Below are 24358 nucleotides of genomic sequence, written 5' to 3'. Positions count from 1 at the left end.
AAAAATAAGCCATCATATGGATTTTTAGGTGGAAAACTGAAAGGGTTATGATTTTTAAAAGGTAAGGCGGAAAAAACGAAAGTGCAAAAACTGAAAAACCCTGAGTTAATCAGATGTAATCAGTTAATCAAACCCTGTTAATCAGATGTAATTATTATGAAGTTAAAGGGGGTATTGCAGGAATTTTTTTTTTTAATATCAACTGGCTCCAGAAAGTTAATCAGATTTGTAAATTGTGTATAGAGACAAGAAAGGGGAGAGCACTCTAAGGGCATATATCACCTGGACTGGAGTACGGCCAAACCCCGGTACCTGTCTTCGTATCTCCTGCGGGGTGCACACATAAAAGCATACCTCCAAGGCCGGAAGAAGCACGCACTTACGTGCGAAACTGCCGGCGTAGCCTCCGAGAGCCACACTTCCTGCGCCTATGCTGCGACCCAGCTTCCCGTGAACCGGACCCCGACATGCAGTGGTCTCCGCTGAGCGGTGAGTGCACCTATGTTTCTCTTTATTGAATCTAATAGATTTGTAGATTACTTCAATTAAAAAATCTTAGTCCTTTCAATAATTATCAGCTGCTGAAGTTGAGTTGTTGTTTACTGTCTGGCAACAGCTGCTCTCTGCTGACATCTCTGCTTGTCTCGGGAACTACACAAAGGGCGGTTCCCGAGACAAGTGTCATCAGAGAGAACTTAGACAGAAAAGAACAACTGAAAGGATTAAGATTTTTTAATTGAAGTCATTTACAAATCTGTTTAACTTTCTGGAGCCAGTTGATATATATATATATATATATATATATATATATATATATATGTATATAAAAAAGTTTTTTCCTGGATAACCCCTTTAAAAAAAAAAAAATTAGCATAAGCCACCAATGTCTCCAATTCTTATCTCCTCCCAAACAATCACTATAGGAACGACAAGATCAGATCATACACATAAATGAGCATTGTTTTCATCATAAAGCGCATTCTATATTTCTTACCAGGCTCCTCTGAAGGATTTTGAGAACTTGAACTTGTAGATAGAGGATCAGCTGACTTTTGATTTATACTTTCTTTTAAATGTGAATCAATAAGGTCCACAGCAGAATCAGAAATGGGCAAATACTGTAAGACCTACAAAAAAATGCAAATGGTAAAAAAAAAAAATTTAATGTTTCATCAGAATGCTAGTTATACATTCAACTCATAAACGTCAACACTAGGATCAGCCAAGTGTGTATGTGTTTTATTTTTCAATAGATTGGATAAAATTGCATGCTCCTTTTACTGAACAGTCTCGTTTTGACTACAAAAATGCATAAAAATGGCATCATCAATATACAGTGACCCCCTGACCTACGATGGCCCCAAAATACGATCATTTCAACATTCGATGCTTTTGTATGTCGGGGCCATCGCATATACGGCTATCCGGCAGCGCAGACTGCTTCAGCTGCCACTGGATAGCCAATTACGGTGCCCCGTGTGGTCCGCTGACGATCACTTACCTGTCCTCGGGGCTCCTGCGCGTCCTCTTCAGGATCCTCTGCATCGTCGGCGCTCTCCATCGTCGTCATCACGTCGCCGCGCACGCCATCCCGTCATCCAATAGGAGCGGCGTGCGAAGCGATGTGATGACGGTGATGGAGAGCGAGGATGCCGGGGAAGCAGAGGCCTTGCTAGAGCATCGGGGACACCCCGGGGACGGGGCGACAATGATGGAGGACGACATCCAGGGCAGCGGTGACGGTCCGGAGCAGCGGGGACACGTGAGTATAACCTCCAATACCAGTGGTCTTCAACCTGCGGGCCTCCAGATGTTGCAAAACTACAACTCCCAGCATGCCCAGACAGCCGTTGGCTGTCCGGGCATGCTGGGTGTTGTAGTATTGCAACATCTGGAGGTCCGCAGGTTGTAGACCACTGTCCTATACTTTACATTGCACGGATCCCTCAACATACGATGGTTTCAACAAACGATGGTCCATTTGGAACGGATTACTATCGTATGTTGAGGGACCACTGTAGTGGTTTCCCAAGAAGAATTAAAATGGATCCTAATATTTGAAATGGATTTCAAATTTCTTTTGTTTCTATTAATCTTCCCCAGTACTATAAAATGAATATCTGTCAAGAGACTGAACTTGATCCCCATCTTCAGTTCTCAATCCCCTATGAACAAAATTCAGCCTTGTTACAGGAGATTTTGTGCAGCCAATGAAGTGGAGCTTGTGTGAAAAGTGTTTAAAAACAGTAGTGCAAAAATACATAAATAAATCCGGTAAATAACATACCGTACATCTATCTATTCATCTGTATAGCATCCATCCCCCACTATAAAAGTTTTCACATGTTTTTGATGAAACATACCCTTATATAGTTGTATATTGGCTTCACTGAATGCAGGTGACAAATTAACCATCGCATGTAGATGATAAGGTCTTCCTGAGTAATTAAATTAATAGAATTCTTTTGTCCAGTCAGCAAGCGTTCTCTCGCTATTGAAAGTCTCTGGGCTCTCTGCACAGAATCAGCATATTCTTGCATGATGTATCCAACCTGCTCCTGTGGGTTCAGAGACAAATTATTACCATATGTCTGTAGAGCTTAAAGGGGTACTCCGGTGGAAAACTTTTTTTTTTTTTTTTTAAATCAACTGGTGCCAGAAAGTTAAACAGATTTGTAAATTACTTCTATTAAAAAATCTTGACCCTTCCAGTACTTATTAGCTGCTGAATACTAGAAGAAATTCCTTTCTTTTTGGAACACAGAGCTCTCTGCTGACATCTCTGTCCATTTTAAGAACTGTCCAGAGTAGGAGAAAATCCCCATAGAAAACATATGCTGCTCTGGACAGTTCCTAAAATGGACAGAGATGTAAGCAGAGAGCACTGTGCTTGTGATGTTAGCAGAGAAATCTGTGTTCCAAAAATAAATGAATTTCCTCTGTAGTATTCAGCAGCTAATAAGTAGTGGAAGGATTAAGATTTTTAATAGAAATAATTTACAAATTACTTCTATTAAAAAATCTTAACCCTTCCAGTACTTATTAGCTGCTGAACACTACAGAGGAAATTCTTTTCTTTTTGGAACACAGAGCTCTCTGCTGACATCTCTGTCCATTTTAAGAACTGTCCAGAGTAGGAGAAAATCCCCATAGAAAACATATGCTGCTCTGGACAGTTCCTAAAATGGACAGAGATGTCAGCAGAGAGCACTGTGCTTGTGATGTTAGCAGAGAAATCTGTGTTTCAAAAAGAAATGAATTTCCTCTGTAGTATTCAGCAGCTAATAAGTACTGGAAGGATTAAGATTTTTAATAGAAGTAATTTACAAATCTGTTTAACTTTCTGGCACCAGTTGATTTAAATAAAAAAAATGTTTTCCACCGGAGTACCCCTTTAAACAGCAAATCATTATTTCGTCTGTCACAGTCAACATATTACTGCCAAGTTTAAAATATTTACTCAAAGTGACTCAAAAGTAGCAAATCAAATTTTAAGGAATAGATTAGGGGATTTCTTGAATCACAATGCTTAACCCCTTCCTGCTATAGGACATATGTAAAAAAATAAAATAAAAAGTTCTTCAATAAAAGTATGAAGTGTAAAAAATAAATTAAAAAAATGCCCCTTTCCCAATAAAAGCCCTGTATTATCACCAAAAAAGATCAAAAACAAAAATCATATACATAATAGGTATTGCCACGTCCGTAATGATGTGTACTATAAAACTATAATGTAAATTATCCTGCACGGTGAACGCCATAAAAAAAACATTAAAAAAAGCGCAAAATTCGCCAATTTTGGTACAAATAGCGGAATAAAAAAGATCAAAAGGTAGCACGTATCGCAAAAATGATAGCAATAAAAAGTACAGCTCATCCCGCAATAAATAAGCCCATACTCAATGGCGTCGGAGGAAAAATAAAAATGTTACAGCTGTTGGAAAATGAGTGGCAGAATTTTGCTCAGAAAAGGAAAAAGAACATAGAAAGCCATATAAGGCTGGGTTCACACTACGTTTTCTCCAATACGGGAGCGCATACAGCAGGGGGGAGCTAAAACCTCGCGCTCCCGTTTGCCTTCGTATGCGCTCCCGTATGTCATTCATTTCAATGAGCCGGCCGGAGTGAAACGTTCGGTCCGGTCGGCTCATTTCCCCCCGGACCTAAAACTGTGGTCAACCACGGTTTGAGGTCCGGTCGTAAAAACGCATACGGCGCAAAAATGAGCCGATCGGACCGAACGTTTCACTCCGGCCGGCTCATTGAAATGAATGACATACAGGAGCGCATACGAAGGCATACGGGAGCGCGAGTGTCACGATGCCGGCTGGCAGGAGGTGGATCCTCTGTGCCAGAGAGGGATTGGCGTGGACCGTGCTAGTGGACCGGTTCTAAGTCACTACTGGTTTTCACCAGAGCCCGCCGCAAAGCGGGATGGTCTTGCTGCGGCGGTAGTGACCAGGTCGTATCCACTAGCAACAGCTCAACCTCTCTGACTGCTGAAGATAGGCGCGGTACAAGGGAGTAGACAGAAGCAAGGTCGGACGTAGCAGAAGGTCGGGGCAGGCAGCAAGGATCGTAGTCAGGGGCAACGGCAGGAGGTCTGGAACACAGGCTAGGAACACACAAGGAAACGCTTTCACTGGCACAATGGCAACAAGATCCGGCGAGGGAGTGCAGGGGAAGTGAGGTATACATAGGGAGTGCACAGGTGAACACACTAATTAGAACCACTTGCGCCAATCAGCGGCGCAGTGGCCCTTTAAATCGCAGAGACCCGGCGCGCGCGCGCCCTAGGGAGCGGGGCCGCGCGCGCCGGGACAGGACCGACGGAGAGCGAGTCAGGTACGGGAGCCGGGGTGCGCATCGCGAGCGGGCGCCACCCGCATCGCGAATCGCATCCCGGCTGGAGGCGGTATCGCAGCGCACCGGGTCAGTGGATCTGACCGGAGCGCTGCAGTAGCGAGAGTGTAGCGAGCGCTCCGGGGAGGAGCGGGGACCCGGAGCGCTCGGCGTAACAGTACCCCCCCCCCTTGGGTCTCCCCCTCTTCTTAGAGCCTGAGAACCTGAGGAGCAGACTTTTGTCTAGGATATTGTCCTCAGGTTCCCAGGATCTCTCTTCAGGACCACAACCCTCCCAATCGACCAAAAAAAAAGTTTTCCCTCTGACCTTCTTGGAGGCCAGTATCTCCTTTACGGAGAAGATGTCCGAGGAGCCGGAAACAGGAGTGGGAGAAACAAGTTTGGGAGAGAAACGGTTGATGATGAGTGGTTTAAGAAGAGAAACGTGAAAGGCATTAGGAATACGAAGAGAAGGAGGAAGAAGAAGTTTGTAAGAGACAGGATTAATCTGGCACAAAATTTTGAAAGGACCAAGATAGCGTGGTCCCAATTTGTAGCTAGGGACACGGAAGCGGACATATTTAGCGGAGAGCCATACCTTGTCTCCAGGAGAAAAAATGGGGGGAGCTCTTCTTTTCTTATCAGCAAACTTCTTCATGCGTGATGAAGCCTGTAAGAGAGAATTTTGGGTCTCTTTCCATATGGTGGAAAGATCACGAGATATTTCATCCACAGCAGGCAAACCAGAGGGCAAGGGAGTAGGGAGGGGGGGAAGAGGGTGACGGCCGTACACCACGAAAAATGGGGATTTGGAGGAAGATTCAGAGACTCTGAAGTTATACGAGAATTCGGCCCATGGTAGAAGATCTGCCCAGTCATCCTGGCGGGAGGAAACAAAATGCCGTAAATAATCACCCAGGACCTGGTTAATTCTTTCTACTTGCCCATTGGATTGAGGATGATAGGCAGAAGAAAAGTTTAATTTAATCTTGAGTTGTTTACAGAGAGCCCTCCAGAATTTTGACACGAATTGGACGCCTCTGTCCGAGACGATCTGCGTGGGCAACCCGTGAAGACGAAAAATGTGTACAAAAAATTGTTTTGCCAACTGAGGCGCTGAAGGGAGACCAGGAAGAGGGATGAAATGTGCCATCTTGGAGAATCGATCAACGACCACCCAAACAACAGTGTTGCCACGGGATGGGGGTAAGTCTGTAATAAAGTCCATACCAATCAGAGACCAAGGCTGTTCGGGGACAGGCAGAGGATGAAGAAGACCAGCGGGCTTCTGGCGAGGAGTCTTATCCCGGGCACAGACAGTGCAGGCTCGCACAAAATCCACAACATCCGTCTCCAGAGTCGGCCACCAATAGAAACGAGAGATGAGTTGCACGGATTTCTTGATGCCCGCATGACCTGCGAGATGGGAGGAGTGACCCCATTTGAGGATTCCGAGGCGTTGGCGTGGAGAGACGAAGGTCTTCCCTGGAGGAGTTTGCCTGATGGAGGCTGGAGAAGTGGAGATCAGGCAGTCAGGAGGAATGATGTGTTGCGGAGAGAGCTCTACTTCCGAGGCATCCGAGGAACGAGAGAGAGCATCGGCCCTAATGTTCTTATCGGCAGGCCGAAAGTGAATTTCAAAATTAAATCGGGCAAAGAACAGAGACCACCTGGCCTGGCGAGGATTCAGCCGTTGGGCAGACTGGAGATAGGAGAGGTTCTTGTGATCGGTGTAAATAATAACTGGAAATCTTGATCCCTCCAGCAGATGCCTCCATTCCTCAAGTGCTAATTTAATGGCTAGTAGCTCTCGATCCCCGATGGAGTAGTTCCTCTCCGCCGGAGAGAAGGTCCTAGAAAAAAACCACAAGTAACAGCATGCCCGGAAGAATTTTTTTGTAGAAGGACCGCTCCAGCTCCTACTGAGGAGGCATCAACCTCCAATAGGAAGGGTTTAGATGGGTCAGGTCTGGAGAGCACGGGAGCCGAAGAAAAGGCAGACTTGAGCTGTTTAAAGGCGTCTTCCGCTTGAGGAGGCCATGACTTAGGATTGGCATTCTTCTTGGTTAAAGCCACGATAGGAGCCACAATGGTAGAAAAATGTGGAATAAATTGTCTGTAATAATTGGCGAACCCCAAAAAACGTTGGATAGCACGGAGTCCGGAGGGGCGTGGCCAATCTAAGACGGCAGAGAGTTTGTCTGGATCCATTTGTAGTCCCTGGCCAGAGACCAAGTATCCTAGGAAAGGAAGAGATTGACATTCAAACAGACATTTCTCCATTTTGGCATAAAGTTGATTGTCACGAAGTCTCTGAAGAACCATGCGGACATGCTGGCGGTGTTCTTCTAGGTTGGCAGAAAAAATCAGGATATCGTCCAGATACACAACAACACAGGAATATAAGAGATCACGAAAAATTTCATTAACAAAGTCTTGGAAGACGGCAGGGGCGTTGCACAGGCCAAAGGGCATGACCAGATACTCAAAGTGTCCATCTCTAGTGTTAAATGCCGTTTTCCATTCATCCCCCTCTCTGATGCGGATGAGATTATAAGCACCTCTTAAGTCCAGTTTGGTAAAGATGTGTGCACCTTGGAGGCGATCAAAGAGTTCAGAGATGAGAGGTAGGGGGTAGCGGTTCTTTACCGTGATTTTATTAAGACCGCGGTAGTCAATGCAAGGACGTAGGGAGCCATCTTTTTTGGACACAAAGAAAAATCCGGCTCCGGCAGGAGAGGAGGATTTGCGGATAAAGCCCTTTTTTAAATTTTCCTGGATGTACTCAGACATAGCAAGAGTCTCTGGGGCAGAGAGAGGATAAATTCTGCCCCGGGGTGGAGTAGTGCCCGGGAGGAGGTCAATAGGACAGTCATAAGGCCTGTGAGGAGGTAGAGTCTCAGCTTGTTTTTTGCAAAAAACATCCGCAAAGTCCATATAGGCCTTAGGGAGACCGGTTACAGGGGGAACCACAGGGTCACGGCAAGGAGAACTGGGAACCGGTTTAAGGCAGTCCTTGAAACAAGAGGAACCCCAACTCTTGATCTCCCCAGTGGACCAATCCAGGGTTGGGGAATGGTGTTGAAGCCAGGGTAGTCCGAGGAGAATTTCGGAAGTGCAATTGGGGAGGACCAAAAACTCAATTTTCTCGTGATGAGGTCCGATGCACATTAGGAGGGGCTCCGTGCGGAAACGTATGGTACAGTCCAATCTTTCATTGTTAACACAATTAATGTAGAGGGGTCTGGCGAGACTGGTCACCGGGATGTTGAACCTGTTGATGAGAGAGGCCAAAATAAAATTTCCTGCAGATCCGGAATCCAAGAAGGCCATAGTAGAGAAGGAGAAGGTAGAGGCAGATATCCGCACAGGCACAGTAAGGCGTGGAGAAGCAGAGTTGACATCAAGGACTGTCTCACTTTTGTGCGGAGTCTGCGTGCGTCTTTCCAGGCGGGGAGGACGGATAGGACAATCCTTCAGGAAGTGTTCGGTACCGGCACAGTACAGGCAGAGATTCTCCATGCGGCGTCGTGTCCTCTCTTGAGGTGTCAGGCGAGACCGGTCGACCTGCATAGCCTCCACGGCGGGAGGCACAGGAACGGATTGCAGGGGACCAGAGGAGAGAGGAGCCGGGGAGAAAAAACGCCTCGTGCGAACAAAGTCCATATCCTGGCGGAGCTCCTGACGCCTTTCGGAAAAACGCATGTCAATGCGAGTGGCTAGATGAATGAGTTCATGTAGGTTAGCAGGGATTTCTCGTGCGGCCAGAACATCTTTAATGTTGCTGGATAGGCCTTTTTTAAAGGTCGCGCAGAGGGCCTCCTTATTCCAGGATAGTTCAGAAGCAAGAGTACGGAATTGTACGGCGTACTCGCCAACGGAAGAATTACCCTGGACCAGGTTCAACAGGGCAGTCTCAGCAGAAGAGGCTCGGGCAGGTTCCTCAAAGACACTTCGAATTTCCGAGAAGAAGGAGTGTACAGAGGCAGTGACGGGGTCATTGCGGTCCCAGAGCGGTGTGGCCCATGACAGAGCTTTTCCAGACAGAAGGCTGACTACGAAAGCCACCTTAGACCTTTCAGTAGGAAACTGGTCCGACATCATCTCCAAGTGCAGGGAACATTGAGAAAGAAAGCCACGGCAAAATTTAGAGTCCCCATCAAATTTATCCGGCAAGGATAGTCGTAGGCCTGAAGCGGCCACTCGCTGCGGAGGAGGTGCAGGAGCTGGCGGAGGAGATGATTGCTGAAGCTGTGGTAGTAGCTGCTGTAGCATCACGGTCAGTTGAGACAGCTGGTGGCCTTGTTGCGCTATCTGTTGTGACTGCTGGGCGACCACCGTGGTGAGGTCGGCGACAACTGGCAGAGGGACTTCAGCGGGATCCATGGCCGGATCTACTGTCACGATGCCGGCTGGCAGGAGGTGGATCCTCTGTGCCAGAGAGGGATTGGCGTGGACCGTGCTAGTGGACCGGTTCTAAGTCACTACTGGTTTTCACCAGAGCCCGCCGCAAAGCGGGATGGTCTTGCTGCGGCGGTAGTGACCAGGTCGTATCCACTAGCAACGGCTCAACCTCTCTGACTGCTGAAGATAGGCGCGGTACAAGGGAGTAGACAGAAGCAAGGTCGGACGTAGCAGAAGGTCGGGGCAGGCAGCAAGGATCGTAGTCAGGGGCAACGGCAGGAGGTCTGGAACACAGGCTAGGAACACACAAGGAAACGCTTTCACTGGCACAATGGCAACAAGATCCGGCGAGGGAGTGCAGGGGAATTGAGGTATACATAGGGAGTGCACAGGTGAACACACTAATTAGAACCACTTGCGCCAATCAGCGGCGCAGTGGCCCTTTAAATCGCAGAGACCCGGCGCGCGCGCGCCCTAGGGAGCGGGGCCGCGCGCGCCGGGACAGGACCGACGGAGAGCGAGTCAGGTACGGGAGCCGGGGTGCGCATCGCGAGCGGGCGCCACCCGCATCGCGAATCGCATCCCGGCTGGAGGCGGTATCGCAGCGCACCGGGTCAGTGGATCTGACCGGAGCGCTGCAGTAGCGAGAGTGTAGCGAGCGCTCCGGGGAGGAGCGGGGACCCGGAGCGCTCGGCGTAACAGCGAGGTTTTAGCTCCCCCCTGCCGTATGCGCTCCCGTATGGGAGAAAACGTAGTGTGAACCCAGCCTAAAATGAGTATCGCCGTAATCGTACTGACCCACAGAATAAATATAACATCACTTTTACCGCACAGTGTACACCATAAAAAAAATTAAATAAAAAAAAACGCCAGAAATTTTCCCATTTTTCACAATATTTTGAAGTTTTTCACAAAAAATGCTTCATGTGTCAACAAAAATGCATCGGTTATATAAAGTACAATATGTCACGAAAAAACTATCTCAGAATCGCTCGGCTCAGAAAAAGCGTTCTAAAGTTATTACCATTTAAAGAGATACATGTCAAATTAAAAAAAAAAAGAGCCTGGTCATTAAGGTAAAAAATGGGTCGGTCCTTAAGGGGTTAAATGCTATATCCTCACAACATTTTTGCTTGATCCAATACATCTTACATAAATAAATAATAGATAGATAGAAACTTTGCTTTACAGACAGTCTTTTTACACATTTCCTATTGTTCATATATACAGGAACTAGGAGCAACAAATCAATATGTTTACAATGGATGAATTATACCAACTAATCCTGTGTTTTACTTATAATAACCCACCAAACATACAGTATTTAACCAAGAAGTAGAGAAAAGTAAACATCAACCTTACAGCTACTTTAAAGAATATCTTCGGGAAATACATTGTCCATATTTTGCTAATACACTTATTGACAAAAAATATAATGCACCCATGTCAGATTGCTTGGCATCCAGTTGTGTCAGGCAGATATGTAAAGGGTTACAGTAGATGTCTGATTAGAAACTGTGTCTCACCACAAGAGGGCGTTAAAGGGCTTCCCCTGCTGCTGTATATAAAGACTATCAGAAGCTACATTTGGGTAGAGTACCTCTTGTCGAGGGATCATTAACTGCAATACATTTCTCTACGACGCACTCAAAGACATTTTGGTCAGTATGGAGACCTTGAGAGGGGGCACATCACTGGACTGTGAAAAGCAGGACAATCCTTTTGACTAATTGCCAAGCATCTATTCCATTCTGGCCAAGGTGCTAGATGTTGTTCAGAGAAGTGGTTACATGAAGGCATGCATGATGGACAGGCTCTGGGCAAGCCAGACATACATGGCATACATGGACAGCTCCTACAGTTTACAGTCCACTATCCGTATATTATTGGCAAAAATACCCCCGAAAACATAACTTTTTAATTCTTACTTCTTAAAAATCTGGAATGCACAACAACACAAACCAACACATAGATACAAATACAGAGTTATGTTATGGGTATATAGTCTAAAACATTACTGTATCACCCTAGTGAGACCGTATTCTCAGTTGAGATCACTTTTGTCATATACCCAGATATCCAGATATTTCAATGTTTGTCAGGTACAGACATAGGAGAAAAAACTCTTTGCTAGTCCGTTCCCACAGGGATAGCAACTTCCTACTACAGATATAAAGGTAAATCAGTATGTTACATCAATTTTCATAGATTTCCCAATACTATACAGCTGGGAAATTAACAACATGTATTAAAGGGATACTCCGCCCCTAGACATCTTATCTCCTATGCAAAGGATAGGGGATAAGATGTCAGATCGCGGGGGTCCCGCCACTGGGGACCCCTGGGATCTCGGCTGCATCACCCACCTGTTGCGGCTTCCGGAAATGCTGGAGGTTTTGGCTCCCGACCACGGTGACGGGAGATCGTGCCGTCACGCCCCCTCCCATAGACTTGAGGGGGCGGGGCGTGACATCACACGGGAGCGGAGTCGTGACATCACTATCTCCCGTCACCGCGGTCGTTAGGATGAGAGCCTCCAGCGCTGCCGGAAGCCACAACAGGTGGGTGCTGCAGCCGAGATCCCGGGGGTCCCCAGCGGCGGGATCCCCGCGATCTGACATCTTATCCCCTATCCTTTGGATAGGGGATAAGATGTCTAGGGGCGGAGTACCCCTTTAAGTTGTTGTTGCAATCAGAGAAATATGGAGATGTAACACTAAATAGTCCAGTGGCCGGATGGAGGTCACCAGACCCAACTCATAGAATAATCACAACAGGAAAAAGAATACACCATAAATCGCACATCCAAATATTTAAGTTAAATATACCATCTTTATTGTATTGTTACAAGAGACAAAAACTAATTAGACAGACATTTAAAAACATTTAAAAAGGCCCAAAGGACACTTCCACAACAGGGGGGAGTCCCTAGGACCCCTCCCAGGGCACCTGCACTACCCGTATATAATACACTATCTCTTGTGGCCCAACAAAAATTGTTCAAAGTTATACATGTTCCCCAATCCAAATAACAACTTAAGGGTACATTCCCACACGGCGTATTTGCTGCGTATTTGCTGCTGCGTATTTTATTTTCTCTGTTGAAGTCAATGGGTAGGAAAATACGCAGCACCAAATACGCAGCAAATACGCAGCAAAATACGCCGTGTGGGAATGTACCCTAAATTTGTGCAATAATCCCTAGTATACCAAACACATCAGGAGAATGTAAGAGCCAGGGACACCGGATGGTAGATAAATGTTCAAACACGTACCCTCCTGAAACCCCACGCGTTCCGTCACCCATCGGTGACTTCATCAGGGGTGCTGTGACAGCCCGCAGACGGTGTTGTGGTAACCCTTGGGGGGTATAGTATAGTTGGGGTGTTGCTGTGTTGGAATATGAGGGGTTAATTTAACCATTGTCACTCGTGACGCCAGGGTGAGGGTTAATACGCTGAGGTAGTTGCTAGGCCTATCGCCACCCTTCTCAGAAACTATAGGTGCGTGCAGAAATAAATGATTGTCCACGGCAGTGCTGAACTTGAACTTGCAGGAACTTTACTGATGAATTGCAGTACATTCAGTAACGGTAACAGTCTCAGTAACAGAGTCTATTATCAGCACGGCAGTGACTGACAGTTGCTTAGGACCGATAGGTTATCCTGAGATCAGTAGAATTAGGTTTTGTAGAGATCCACTGGATTTAGGGGTCTGTTTAGGTCCAGTGATCTTGCGGAGTAAGTAACTCACAGTTTTGGAATGATGGCCGTTGCCGCAAGGCTTTGGCCTAGTGGTTGCCGATGACAGCTGCACAGATCCGTCTTCATCAGCGCAGAGAGAGATTAATGGCCGCCGCTCCCTTATATGGGCAGGGGCAGGGCCGTTTTGGATTGGTCCATGTCATCTGTCACTCACCGTTACAAAGCATGGTGGGTGATCACCTGACTAGCTCCAAAGGTCCTTGAGTAAAAACCATAGAGTTCTGGAACGCATCACGTGACTCGCAGGTCCTGCGACACTACAACAAGGTAAGTACACTTTATATACATATAGACAATTAGAATTTGAATAATTTTAATGATTAGAGGGGTGACTAGGGGCTAACTATAGAGGAGGATCCCACTGGTACCTAGGGACTCTGACTTTGGGGACCTCACCACAAGGTAACGGATGCAATCCGGTACCGGGACACCACAGTGTTAGGCCAGTTGTGGCCTCCGGCATGGCGGGACCCAGTCTCCTTGGGCTCGGTATGTTTGGGAATGCAGCCCAAAGCGGGTAGTAAACTCCATCTAAGGCTAAATACCGACACAAGACCGATAGCGGGCAAGTACCATAAGGGAAAGTTGAAAAAAACTTTGAAGAGAGAGTTCAAGAGGGTATGAACCCATTAAGAGGTGCTTTACTGTCCCCCTCTATTTTGTCATATCACCCCCTACTTTATTGTGTGCTATCTGACTGGCCACAAAACCTTTTACAGTATGACCGCAATATACGGTCTTGACCGCGTCATCAGTCCGGCAGTGTCAGGGTTAAGAAGAACATTGATTCAGCTCCGCTCGAATGCTGGAGATGGACTACGCCCCCCCCCCACCCTCGCTGCCTCTGGAGGGTGGATGTAACGCCATTTTGATGCTCCCGCCCAGCCTGCCCGGACAGGATATGATGACAGACGCAGTCTCATAGTCCCCATGTGTGCTAGAGCCGGCGAGACTGCACGACTCCCCGCCACTGTGGGTGCACATACGGAGGACCAGAGGTATCTTCAGTAAGTACCATCCCCTCTCCAGGCTGCAGGATAGCAACTCTGTTGAGCTTGGGGTTAATGGGAATGTTGTACAGTGATCCCTCAACTTACAATGGCCTCAACATACAATAGTTTCAACATACAATGGTCTTTTCTGGACCATTGTAACTTGAAACCAGACTCAACATACAATGTACAGACAGTCCAGATCTGTGAAACGTGTCAATGGCTGGAAGAACTGATCAATCAGAACGGGCATTCACTGGTAAAACCCCTGTATTACTGAAGTGTATGCACTGAATTCCTTTCTGGTAGCGCCCCCTACAGTACAGTGAGGTATTACATGTTCTGTGCAACTCAACCTGTACCACAGTTAGCTGCTCCTTTGGACACCAGGTGAGGGCGGCTCCATTCTACTTTTTTGGGACACTGTGTGTAATGTACAGGACCCTGAAGAATCTCCTGTCCTCTACATAGACAGTGATTTACAGCTCCCAGCAGATCTTTTGTACTTTTATATGTAAGGATTTGCTTTATCTATATTAGTTATCTACTTATTTTTGTTTAATCCTCACTTTTTCCTATTCTTGGATTACATTTTGGTGGCTTCAGAACCAACTACCAGGTTTCCACAGAGTTATGGTCTCAACATACAATGGTTTCAACAGACAATGGTCGTCCTGTAACCAATTAATATTGTAACTTGAGGGACCACTGTAACTTTGTTTTTATTTGCACGACTGCATGTCCCTGATGGATGGTAACCGCACTCTAGACCTGTACTGGTGACTGGTTGTATGCCCAGGTATCTACATAGGTGCATGCAAGTACAGGCCGCACTATTTATGTGGGATTTCTATTTACCCTTTGGGGTGCTGTGACTGCTGTAGCCTTTTTACTCTATATGTATACACCCTACTACCCCTGATGTGCCCCTGAGGAGGCCACTGTGACTAGTAGGCCGAAACGCGTAGGACGACTGCTGTATAGGGCAACACTCCTTTGTGGTGTATGTGATGTGACATATACTGGGAACCTACTGATTAGTTGTATAACGCTTTTAAAAGTGGTATAGGGCCTGTTGTATGTCTGATTGTTATATTCAAACCACTATACTACACTTGCTACTGATGTGGTGGTTTTATCCTGTTGACTATTAAAAGTTATGTTTTATGCACTCCCTCCTATTTTTTTTTTTTTATATTAAATTGACTCCCACAGGGAGTGCAATTTGTAAAATAAAGAAATATATATTATGTTTACTACAAAAACAAACCAAAATAAATAAGTAAATAAATAAATAAAAACAACCCATAGCATTTGGCCCTGTCCCCTTTATATAATGCATTTGGAAAGTTTTCAGAGCCTTTAATCTTTTTACACTTTACTGTAAAAAATCTTTTTACCTTGCGCTAAAATAAAAAATACACACATTTTTTCCTAATCATTAAGCACTTAGTACCACATATTCAAAATGTAAAAATAGAATTTTAGATTTTTTATCCAGGAAAAAAACTTTTTTTTTAGATCAACTGGCTCCAGAAAGTTAAACAGATTTGTAAATTACTTCTATTAAAAATTCTTAATCCTTCCAATAATTGTCAGCTGCTGAAGTTGAGTTGTTCTTATCTGTCTGGAAACAGTGCTCTCTGCTGACATCTCTGTTTGTCTTAGGAACTGCACTGAGCAGAATAGGTTTGCTATGGGGATTTGCTTCTCCTCTGGACAGTTCCCGAGACACGTGTCATCAGAGAGCACTTAGACAGAAAAGAACAACTCAACTTCAGCAGCTCATAATTAATTAAGATTTTTAATAGAAGTAATTTACAAATCTGTTTAACTTTCTGGAGCCAGTTGATTTTCCTGGAATTTTTTTTACATGGACATAAGTATTCAGACTTAAAATTGATAAATTCAAGTGACTGATTGATAAATTCAATTGACTGGGCCTGATAGGAAACACACAGCACAGTCTATATAAGGTCTCACAGCTGACAATACACATTAGGAGGAAAGAACTACCTGTAGGGCTCAAAGAAAGAATTGCATAAAGGCACAGGTCTGGAGAAGGGTACAAAAAAATTTCCGGAACTGCAAAATGAAATAAGTTTGAAACAACAAAGACTCCTTGTAGAGATGACCCCCCCCCCCCAACTAGGGAATTGGAGCTTATAGCAAAGTGGCAAGAAAAAAGCCTTTTCTCAATAAAAGACATGTGAAAGCCTGCTTAGAATTTGCAAAAAAAAAAAGTACCTAAAAGACTGTAAGAGACAAAATTCTCTGGACTGATGAACCCAAGATTGAAGTCTATGGCCTCAATTCTAAGCATCATATCTGGAGGAAACCAGGCACTGCTCATCATGCTGTGGGGGTGTTTTTCAATGGCTCAGACAGGGAAACTGGTCAGGGTTGAGAGAAAGCTTTATGAAGCAAAGTACAGATATATTGTTAATAAAAAAAACCTGATCCAAAGTGCTCTGGACCTAAGACTGAGGCAAAGGTAAACCTTACAACAAGACAAAGACCCTGAGAAAACACTGACATGGCTTAGGGACAACTCTTGAGTCCTTGAGTGCAGGTCCGGATCATCATTGGCGCTCATGGAGCGCCTGATCGGGGCCCTGTGCCCGCAGGGGGCCCCTATCACATTCAGGACATCCCTGTGTCCCAAAAAAATCTTTTCAGGACACAAGGATGCCCCGGTTACCTCTCTGCGGCCCTGTGTTAACTTTAAAAATGCAGAGGCCGCCGGGATGTAGCGCACACAGAGACGCCACTGATGTCCCATGCGTGCGCCCATAGAAGAGCAGAGCGGAGCAGTGAGGAGGACGCGCGTGCATGGTAAGTCACCAGCAGCACGTCATCTTCAGTGTTCCGAACCAACCCTCCTCCAGTCCCGGGACATACTGCTATGGCCCATAGGCAATAGCAGTAGATCGTGACCCCGGAGTGGTGGTCGGAACACTGAAGTGGGGCAGTAAATAGGCATACAGCCTCCAGCCATACACTGTATATGGCTGAAGGCTGTATGTCTGTAGGGGAACTAATGTGGAGGACTATACTGCACCTAATGTGGGGGACTATACTGCACCTAATGTGGGGAACTATACTGCACCTAATGTGGGGGACTATATTGCACCTAATGTGGGGAACTATACTGCACCCAATGTGCGGAACTGTACTGCACCTAATGTGCGGAACTATACTGCACCTAATGTGGGGGACTATACTGCGCCTAATGTGGGGGAACTATACTACACCTAATGTGGGGGAGCTATACTGCAGCTAATGTGGGGTACCTATACTGCACCTAATGTGGGGAACTATACTGCCAACCTAATGTGGGGGACGATTCTGCACCTAATGTGGGGGAACTGTACTTCACCTAATGTGGGGGGACTATACTGCACCTAATGTGGGGGAACTGTACTTCACCTAATGTGGGGGAACTGTACTGCACCTAATGTGGGGAACTGTACTGCACCTAATGTGGGGGAACTGTACTGCACGTAATGTGGGGGAACTGTACTGCACACCTAATGTGGGGGAACTGTCGGGGGCATCATAATGAAGAGCTCTGTCTTCCAGGCAGCCTTAGTCTGGCCCTGCTTGAGTGACCAAGCCAGATACCATGCGTGCACCCATAGAAGAGCAGAGTGGAGCAGTGAGGAGGACGTGCGTGCATGGTAAGTCACCAGCAGCACGTCATCTTCAGTGTTCCGAACCAACCCTCCTCCAGTCCCGGGACATACTGCTATGGCCCATAGGCAATAGCAGTAGATCGTGACCCCGGAGCGGTGGTCGGAACACTGAAGTGGGGCAGTAAATAGGCATACAACCTCCAGCCATTCACTGTATATGGCTGAAGGCTGTATGTCTGTAGGGGAACTGTACTGCACCTAATGTGGAGGACTATACTGCACCTAATGTGGGGGACTATACTGCACCTAATGTGGGGAACTATACTGCACCTAATGTGGAGGACTATACTGTACCTAATGTGGGGGACTATACTGCATCTAATGTGGGGGACTATACTGCTCCTAATGTGGGGGACTATACTGCTCCTAATGTGGGGAACTATACTGCACCTAATGTGCGGAACTGTACTGCATCTAATGTGCGGAACTATACTGCACCTAATGTGGGGGACTATACTGCACCTAATGTGGGGGAACTATACTGCACCTAATGTGGGGAACTATACTGCACCTAATGTGGGGAACTATACTGCCAACCTAATGTGGGGGACGATTCTGCACCTACTGTGGGGGAACTGTACTTCACCTAATGTGGGGGGACTATACTGCACCTAATGTGGGGGAACTGTACTTCACCTAATGTTGGGGGACTGTACTGCACCTAATGTGGGGGAACTGTACTTCACCTAATGTGGGGGAACTGTACTGCACCTAATGTGGGGGAACTGTACTGCACCTAATGTGGGGGAACTGTACTGCACCTAATGTGGGGGAACTGTACTGCACACCTAATGTGGGGGATCTCTACTGCACACCTAATGTGGGGGGAACTATACTGCCTACCTAATGTGCGGGGACTTGTACTGCCAACCTAATGTGTGGGGACTTATACTGCACCTAATCTGGGGGAACTACAACCTAATGTGGGGGAACTATACTGCACCTAATGTGGGGGAACTGTCGGGGGGCATCATAATGAAGAGCTCCGTCTTCCAGGCAGCCTTAGTCTGGCCCTGCTTGAGTGACCAAGCCAGATACCATGCGTGCGCCCATAGAAGAGCAGAGCGGAGCAGTGAGGAAGACGCGCGTGCATGGTAAGTCACCAGCAGCACGTCATCTTCAGTGTTCCGAACCAACCCTCCTCCAGTCCCGGGACATACTGCTATGGCCCATAGGCAATAGCAGTAGATCGTGACCCTGGAGCGGTGGTCGGAACACTGAAGTGGGGCAGCAAATAGGCATACAGCCTCCAGCCATACACTGTATATGGCTGAAGGCTGTATGTCTGTAGGGGAACTGTACTGCACCTAATGTGGAGGACTATACTGCACCTAATGTGGGGGACTATACTGCACCTAATGTGGGGAACTATACTGCACCTAATGTGGAGGACTATACTGCACCTAATGTGGGGGACTATACTGCATCTAATGTGGGGGACTATACTGCACCTAATGTGGGGAACTATACTGCACCTAATGTGCGGAACTGTACTGCACCTAATGTGGGGAACTATACTGCACCTAATGTGGGGGAACTATACTGCACCTAATGTGGGGAACTATACTGCACCTAATGTGGGGAACTATACTGCCAACCTAATGTGGGGGACGATTCTGCACCTACTGTGGGGGAACTGTACTTCACCTAATGTGGGGGGACTATACTGCACCTAATGTGGGGGAACTGTACTTCACCTAATGTGGGGGGACTGTACTGCACCTAATGTGGGGGAACTGTACTTCACCTAATGTGGGGGAACTGTACTGCACCTAATGTGGGGGAACTGTACTGCACCTAATGTGGGGGAACTGTACTGAACCTAATGTGGGGGAACTGTACTGCACACCTAATGTGGGGGATCTCTACTGCACACCTAATGTGGGGGGAACTATACTGCCTACCTAATGTGCGGGGACTTGTACTGCCAACCTAATGTGTGGGGACTTATACTGCACCTAATCTGGGGGAACTACAACCTAATGTGGGGGAACTATACTGCACCTAATGTGGGGGAACTGTCGGGGGGCATCATAATGAAGAGCTCCGTCTTTCAGGCAGCCTTAGTCTGGCCCTGCTTGAGTGACCAAGCCAGATACCTAACTTGAACCCAAAAGTACATCTCTGTAGAGACACAAATTGGCTTCCACTGATGGTACTCATCCAAGCTTGAGGGAATCTGCACAAAAGAATGCCAGAAAATCACCAAATCCAGGTGTGCAAACCTTGTGCATCATACTCAAGAATACGGAGGCTATAATCGCTGCCAAAGGTGCTTTACCTAAGTATTGAGTGAAGAGTCTGAATACTTATGTCAATATTTTAGTTTTTTCTTTTCAATAAATTAACAAATTATTAACATTCTGTTTTCACTTTTTTATTATGAAGCATTGAGTGCAGAATGATGGGTTGACTTTATATATTTTTATTATTATAATTATTATTATTTTGTAAGTCTGCAACATAACATAATATGAAAAAAAGTAGAAGGGTCTATAAACTTTCCAAAATGCACTGCATATCCTCATATAAAAATTAATGCAATGAAAAAAAAAAGTGCAAAGTAGAAGCAGCGCTCCAAAAGTAAAGTTCCCTTTTTTCCCACCACATAGAACATTTCAATTTTAAAGGGGTACTACGCTGGAATTTTTTTTTTTTAAATCAACTGGTGCCAGAGGGTTAAACAGATTTGTAAATTAATTATTTTTAAAAATCTTAATCCTTCCATGGCTTATCAGATGCTTCCCAGGAAGTTCTTTTCTTTTTGAATTTCCTTTCTGTCTGACCACAGTGCTCTCTGCTGACACCTCTGTCCATGTCAGGAACTGTCCAGAGTAGGAGCAAATCCCCATAGCAAACCTCTCCTGCTCTGGACAGTTCCTGACATGGATAATGGCATCAACAGAGAGCACTGTGGTCAGACAGAAAGGAAATTGAAAAAGGAAGGAACTTCCAGTGGATCATACAGCAGCTGATAAGTACTGCAAGGATTAAGATTTTTTAGTAGAAGTAATTTACAAATCAATTTAACTTTCTGGCACCAGTTTATTAAAAGAGTCTTTATTTACATCAATTGGTGCCAGAAAGTTAAACATATTTGTAAATGACTTCTATTAAAAAAAGATTTATCCTTCCAGTACTTTTTAGCAGCTGTATGCTACAGAAGAAATTCTTTTCTTTTTGAATTTCATTTTTGTCTTGTCCACTGTGCTCTCATCTTACATCTGATGACTGTATCAGGAACTGTCCAGAGCAGGAGTAAATCCCCATTGCAAACCTATCCTGCTCTGGACAGTTCCTGACACAGACAGAGGTGTCAGCAGAGAGCATTGTGGACAACACAAAAAAGAAATTCAAAAAGAAAAGAATTTCCTCTGTAGCATACAGTTGCTAAAAAGTACTGGAAGTGTAAAGATTTTTTAATAGAAGTCCTTTACAAATCTGTTAAACTTTTTGGCACCAGTTGATTTAAAAAAAAAATTAAAAAAACATGTTTTCCACCAGAGTACCCCTTTAAGTATAAATGTAGTGCTAATATAAAGTACAGAAAAAATACACTTTATAGTGTTCAGACTTGATTGTCTTTAAAAAAAAAAAAAAAAAAAGTGCCTGGTCATGAAGAGAGGAATCTGGTCTACACTTGAAGAGATTAAGAAAACATCAACAAATACCATATGCCATTTTTGTATGTATTTGTCACCTACCTTGTACTGAGAATAACACTGCTCCATGACACTGATATGGCGACAGAATCTCTTCCACCTCAGCATGTGCAAGTATTTACTACGGGCTAACTGGTAGATTCTGTCAGTGAAGAACTTTGACAGACAAATAAGAGTTTATCACTTCATAATACACATGAAAAATATGGGACTTATCACTTTAAATGCATTCATACACGGAGATTACATAATCCATCTGAATGTGCTTATTAGCAATTGTAAATGTATCCTGCCACGTTGTATTGTGGCACATTTCTTGTAAAAATATATCTTCCTGTAATTTCTATAACAAAATGTTATCAAAAATCTACCACAACCTGTTGTTGTGAAGACTGTACATTGAGGGGGTTATGTCTGGCTTCCCCCTCTAACACAGTACAGTGGTCCCTCAACATACGATGGTAATCCGTTCCAAATGGACCATTGTTTGTTGAAACCATCATATGTAAGTATAGGACAGTGGTCTACAACCTGCGGACCTCCAGATGTTGCAAAACTACAACACCCAGCATGCCCGGACAGCCAACGGCTGTCCGGGCATGTTGGGAGTTGTAGTTTTGCAACATCTGGAGGTCCGCAGGTTGAAGACCACTGGTATTGGAGGTTATACTCACCTGTCCCCGCCGCTCCGGACCGTCACCGCTGCCCTGGATGTCGCCTTCCATCACTGTCACTGCGTCCCCGTGGTGTCCCCGACGCTCCGGCAAGGCCACTGCTTCCCCGGCATTCTTGCTCTCCGTCGCCGCCATCACGTCCTATTGGATGACGGGACGGCATGCGCAGCGATGTGATGACGACGATGGAGAGCACAGACTATGCAGAGGATCCCGAAGAGGACGCACCGAAGCCCGAGGACAGGTAAGTGATCGTCAGCGGACCACATGGGGCACCGTAAACGGCTATCCGGTGGCAGCTGAAGCAGTCTGTGCTGCCGGATAGCCGTATATGCGATGGCCCCGACATACAAAAGCATCGTATGTTGATGCTACCTTCAACATGCGATGGCCTCTGAGAGGCCATCGTATGTTGAAATGATCTTATGTCGGGGCCATCGTAGGTCGGGGGGTCACTGTACATAAAACATCACATGCCTCTTATCTCCATTATGAGTCAGTAAAGAAAATACCAGCAGAGCAGGCAGGGAACAATTTCAAAGGAATTATAGACCTTTTCATTGGAATTCATACTCACAGCAAGCTCTGGTGGCATAAATAAGTATAGGGGTATTCCGGTATGTTTGATTTTCTTTTCTGTCTGATTACAGTGCTCTCTGCTGACACCTTTGTTCATGTCAGGAACTGTCCAAAGCAATTTGCTATGGGGATTTTCTCCTGCTCTGGACAGTTCCTGAAATGAACAGAGGTGTCAGCAGAGAGCACTGTAATCAGACAGAAAAGAAAATCAAAAATACCGGAGTGGTCAGACAGAAAAGAAATTCAAAAAGAATAGAACTTCCTCTGGAGCATACAACAGTTGATTAATGTAATTTACAAATCTGTTTAATTTTCTGGCACCAGTTAATTAAAGAAAAATGTTTTCCACTGGAGTACCCCTTTAAGTGCATTACAGAACTATATAAGGTCCCTTAAAGGAGTTCTGCAGCCTTAGACAACTTGTCCCCTATACACAGGATAGGGGATAAATGTTTTATCATGGGGGGTCAAAAAGCTGGGACCCCCGGGATCTCCTGTACGGATCCCCACCGCTCCCATAGAGCTGAATGGAGGGGGCGTGAGGTAGATGACATAAGCATTAGCCGCGACAGTTCCAGGTCCCTGTACGGGAGATCGCAGGGGGTCCCAGTAGTAGGACCCCCCCCCACGGTCAGACATTTATCCCCTCTACTTTGAATAGGGGATTAGTTATCTAAGTCTACAGTACTCCTTTAACATGCACAAGCTAACATGCTGTAGATAGTTTATGTGAAACTCTGTTTGCAAGAGTCTTTAAACTTTAAAAATTAGACCGTAGTGATTATATATGGCTTGTTGGCATGGTGCATATCTGAGTGTTTAAGGTTGTAAAACTGCAATAATAAGTATAATAATAATTATTATTATTATAGCATTTTAAAGTAAAATATGCTAATAGTGATATCAGTACATATATATTTACCTGATGTAATAGCAGAGGCAGATTATCTGCAGTGTATTCTCTTCTCATACAGGTCTCCAGCTCTCGTTCCATGACATCAGCCTGAATAGTGATTGGTATTGCTCCTGCTACCTACAGTCCAAGCAAACAGTGTAATAAGTGAGCAACTCTGGACAATGAAAGTCGTGTGTGTGTGTGTGTGTATATATATATATATATATATATATATATTTATAGAGAGAGAGAGAGAGAGATAGAGAGATAGAGGGAGAGAGAGATAGAGAGATAGAGGGAGAGAGAGAGAGAGAGAGAGAGAGAGATAGATAGAGATAGAGATAGAGAGATAGAGGGAGAGAGATAGAGATAGAGAGATAGAGAGATAGAGATAGAAATAGAGAGAGATAGAGATAGAGAGATAGAGATAGAGAGATAGAGGGAGAGAGATAGAGATAGAGAGAGATAGAGAGATAGAGATAGAGAGATAGAGGGAGAGAGATAGAGATAGAGAGATAGAGATAGAGAGAGATAGAGATAGAGAGATAGAGATAGAGGGAGAGAGATAGAGATAGAGAGAGATAGAGATAGAGAGATAGAGAGATAGAGGGAGAGAGATAGAGATAGAGAGAGATAGAGGGAGAGAGATAGAGATAGATAGAGATAGAGAGATAGAGAGAGATAGAGATAGAGGGAGAGAGATGGAGAGAGATAGAGATAGAGAGAGATAGAGAGATAGAGGGAGAGAGATAGAGATAGAGAGATAGAGGGAGAGAGATAGAGATAGAGAGAGATAGAGATAGAGAGAGATAGAGATAGAGAGATAGAGATAGAGGGAGAGAGATAGAGAG

At 45.4% G+C, this 24358-nt stretch overlaps 1 protein-coding gene across 8 annotated transcripts in view; it reads right to left on the bottom strand.

Annotated features, from left to right (window-relative positions):
• LOC130362185 (uncharacterized) overlaps positions 1–24358 on the bottom strand; it is a 205140-nt gene that overhangs the window by 134399 nt on the left and 46383 nt on the right. For 5 of the 8 annotated variants that reach the window (XR_008891308.1, XM_056566279.1, XM_056566280.1 and 2 more), the window contains 4 exons: positions 23535–23645; positions 21402–21515; positions 2364–2558; positions 995–1127 (listed from right to left, as the gene is read on the bottom strand). Coding sequence is in view for 7 of the 8 variants with exons in the window: in XM_056566279.1 (XP_056422254.1) it covers positions 995–1127; positions 2364–2558; positions 21402–21515; positions 23535–23645 (553 nt within the window). In the remaining variant the exon portion in view is untranslated. Of the gene's footprint in view, positions 1–994; positions 1128–2363; positions 2559–12521; positions 12539–12999; positions 13092–21401; positions 21516–23534; positions 23646–24358 lie in introns of those variants that run through there. The other 3 variants (XM_056566281.1, XM_056566284.1, XM_056566285.1) reach the window with 3 other exon arrangements.

Source organism: Hyla sarda, chromosome 3, assembly GCF_029499605.1.
Source record: "Hyla sarda isolate aHylSar1 chromosome 3, aHylSar1.hap1, whole genome shotgun sequence".
Classification (NCBI taxonomy): Eukaryota; Metazoa; Chordata; class Amphibia; order Anura; family Hylidae; genus Hyla; species Hyla sarda.
The sequence above is the reverse complement of the archived record's forward strand: the minus strand, read 5'-3'. Positions and strand labels throughout refer to the sequence as shown.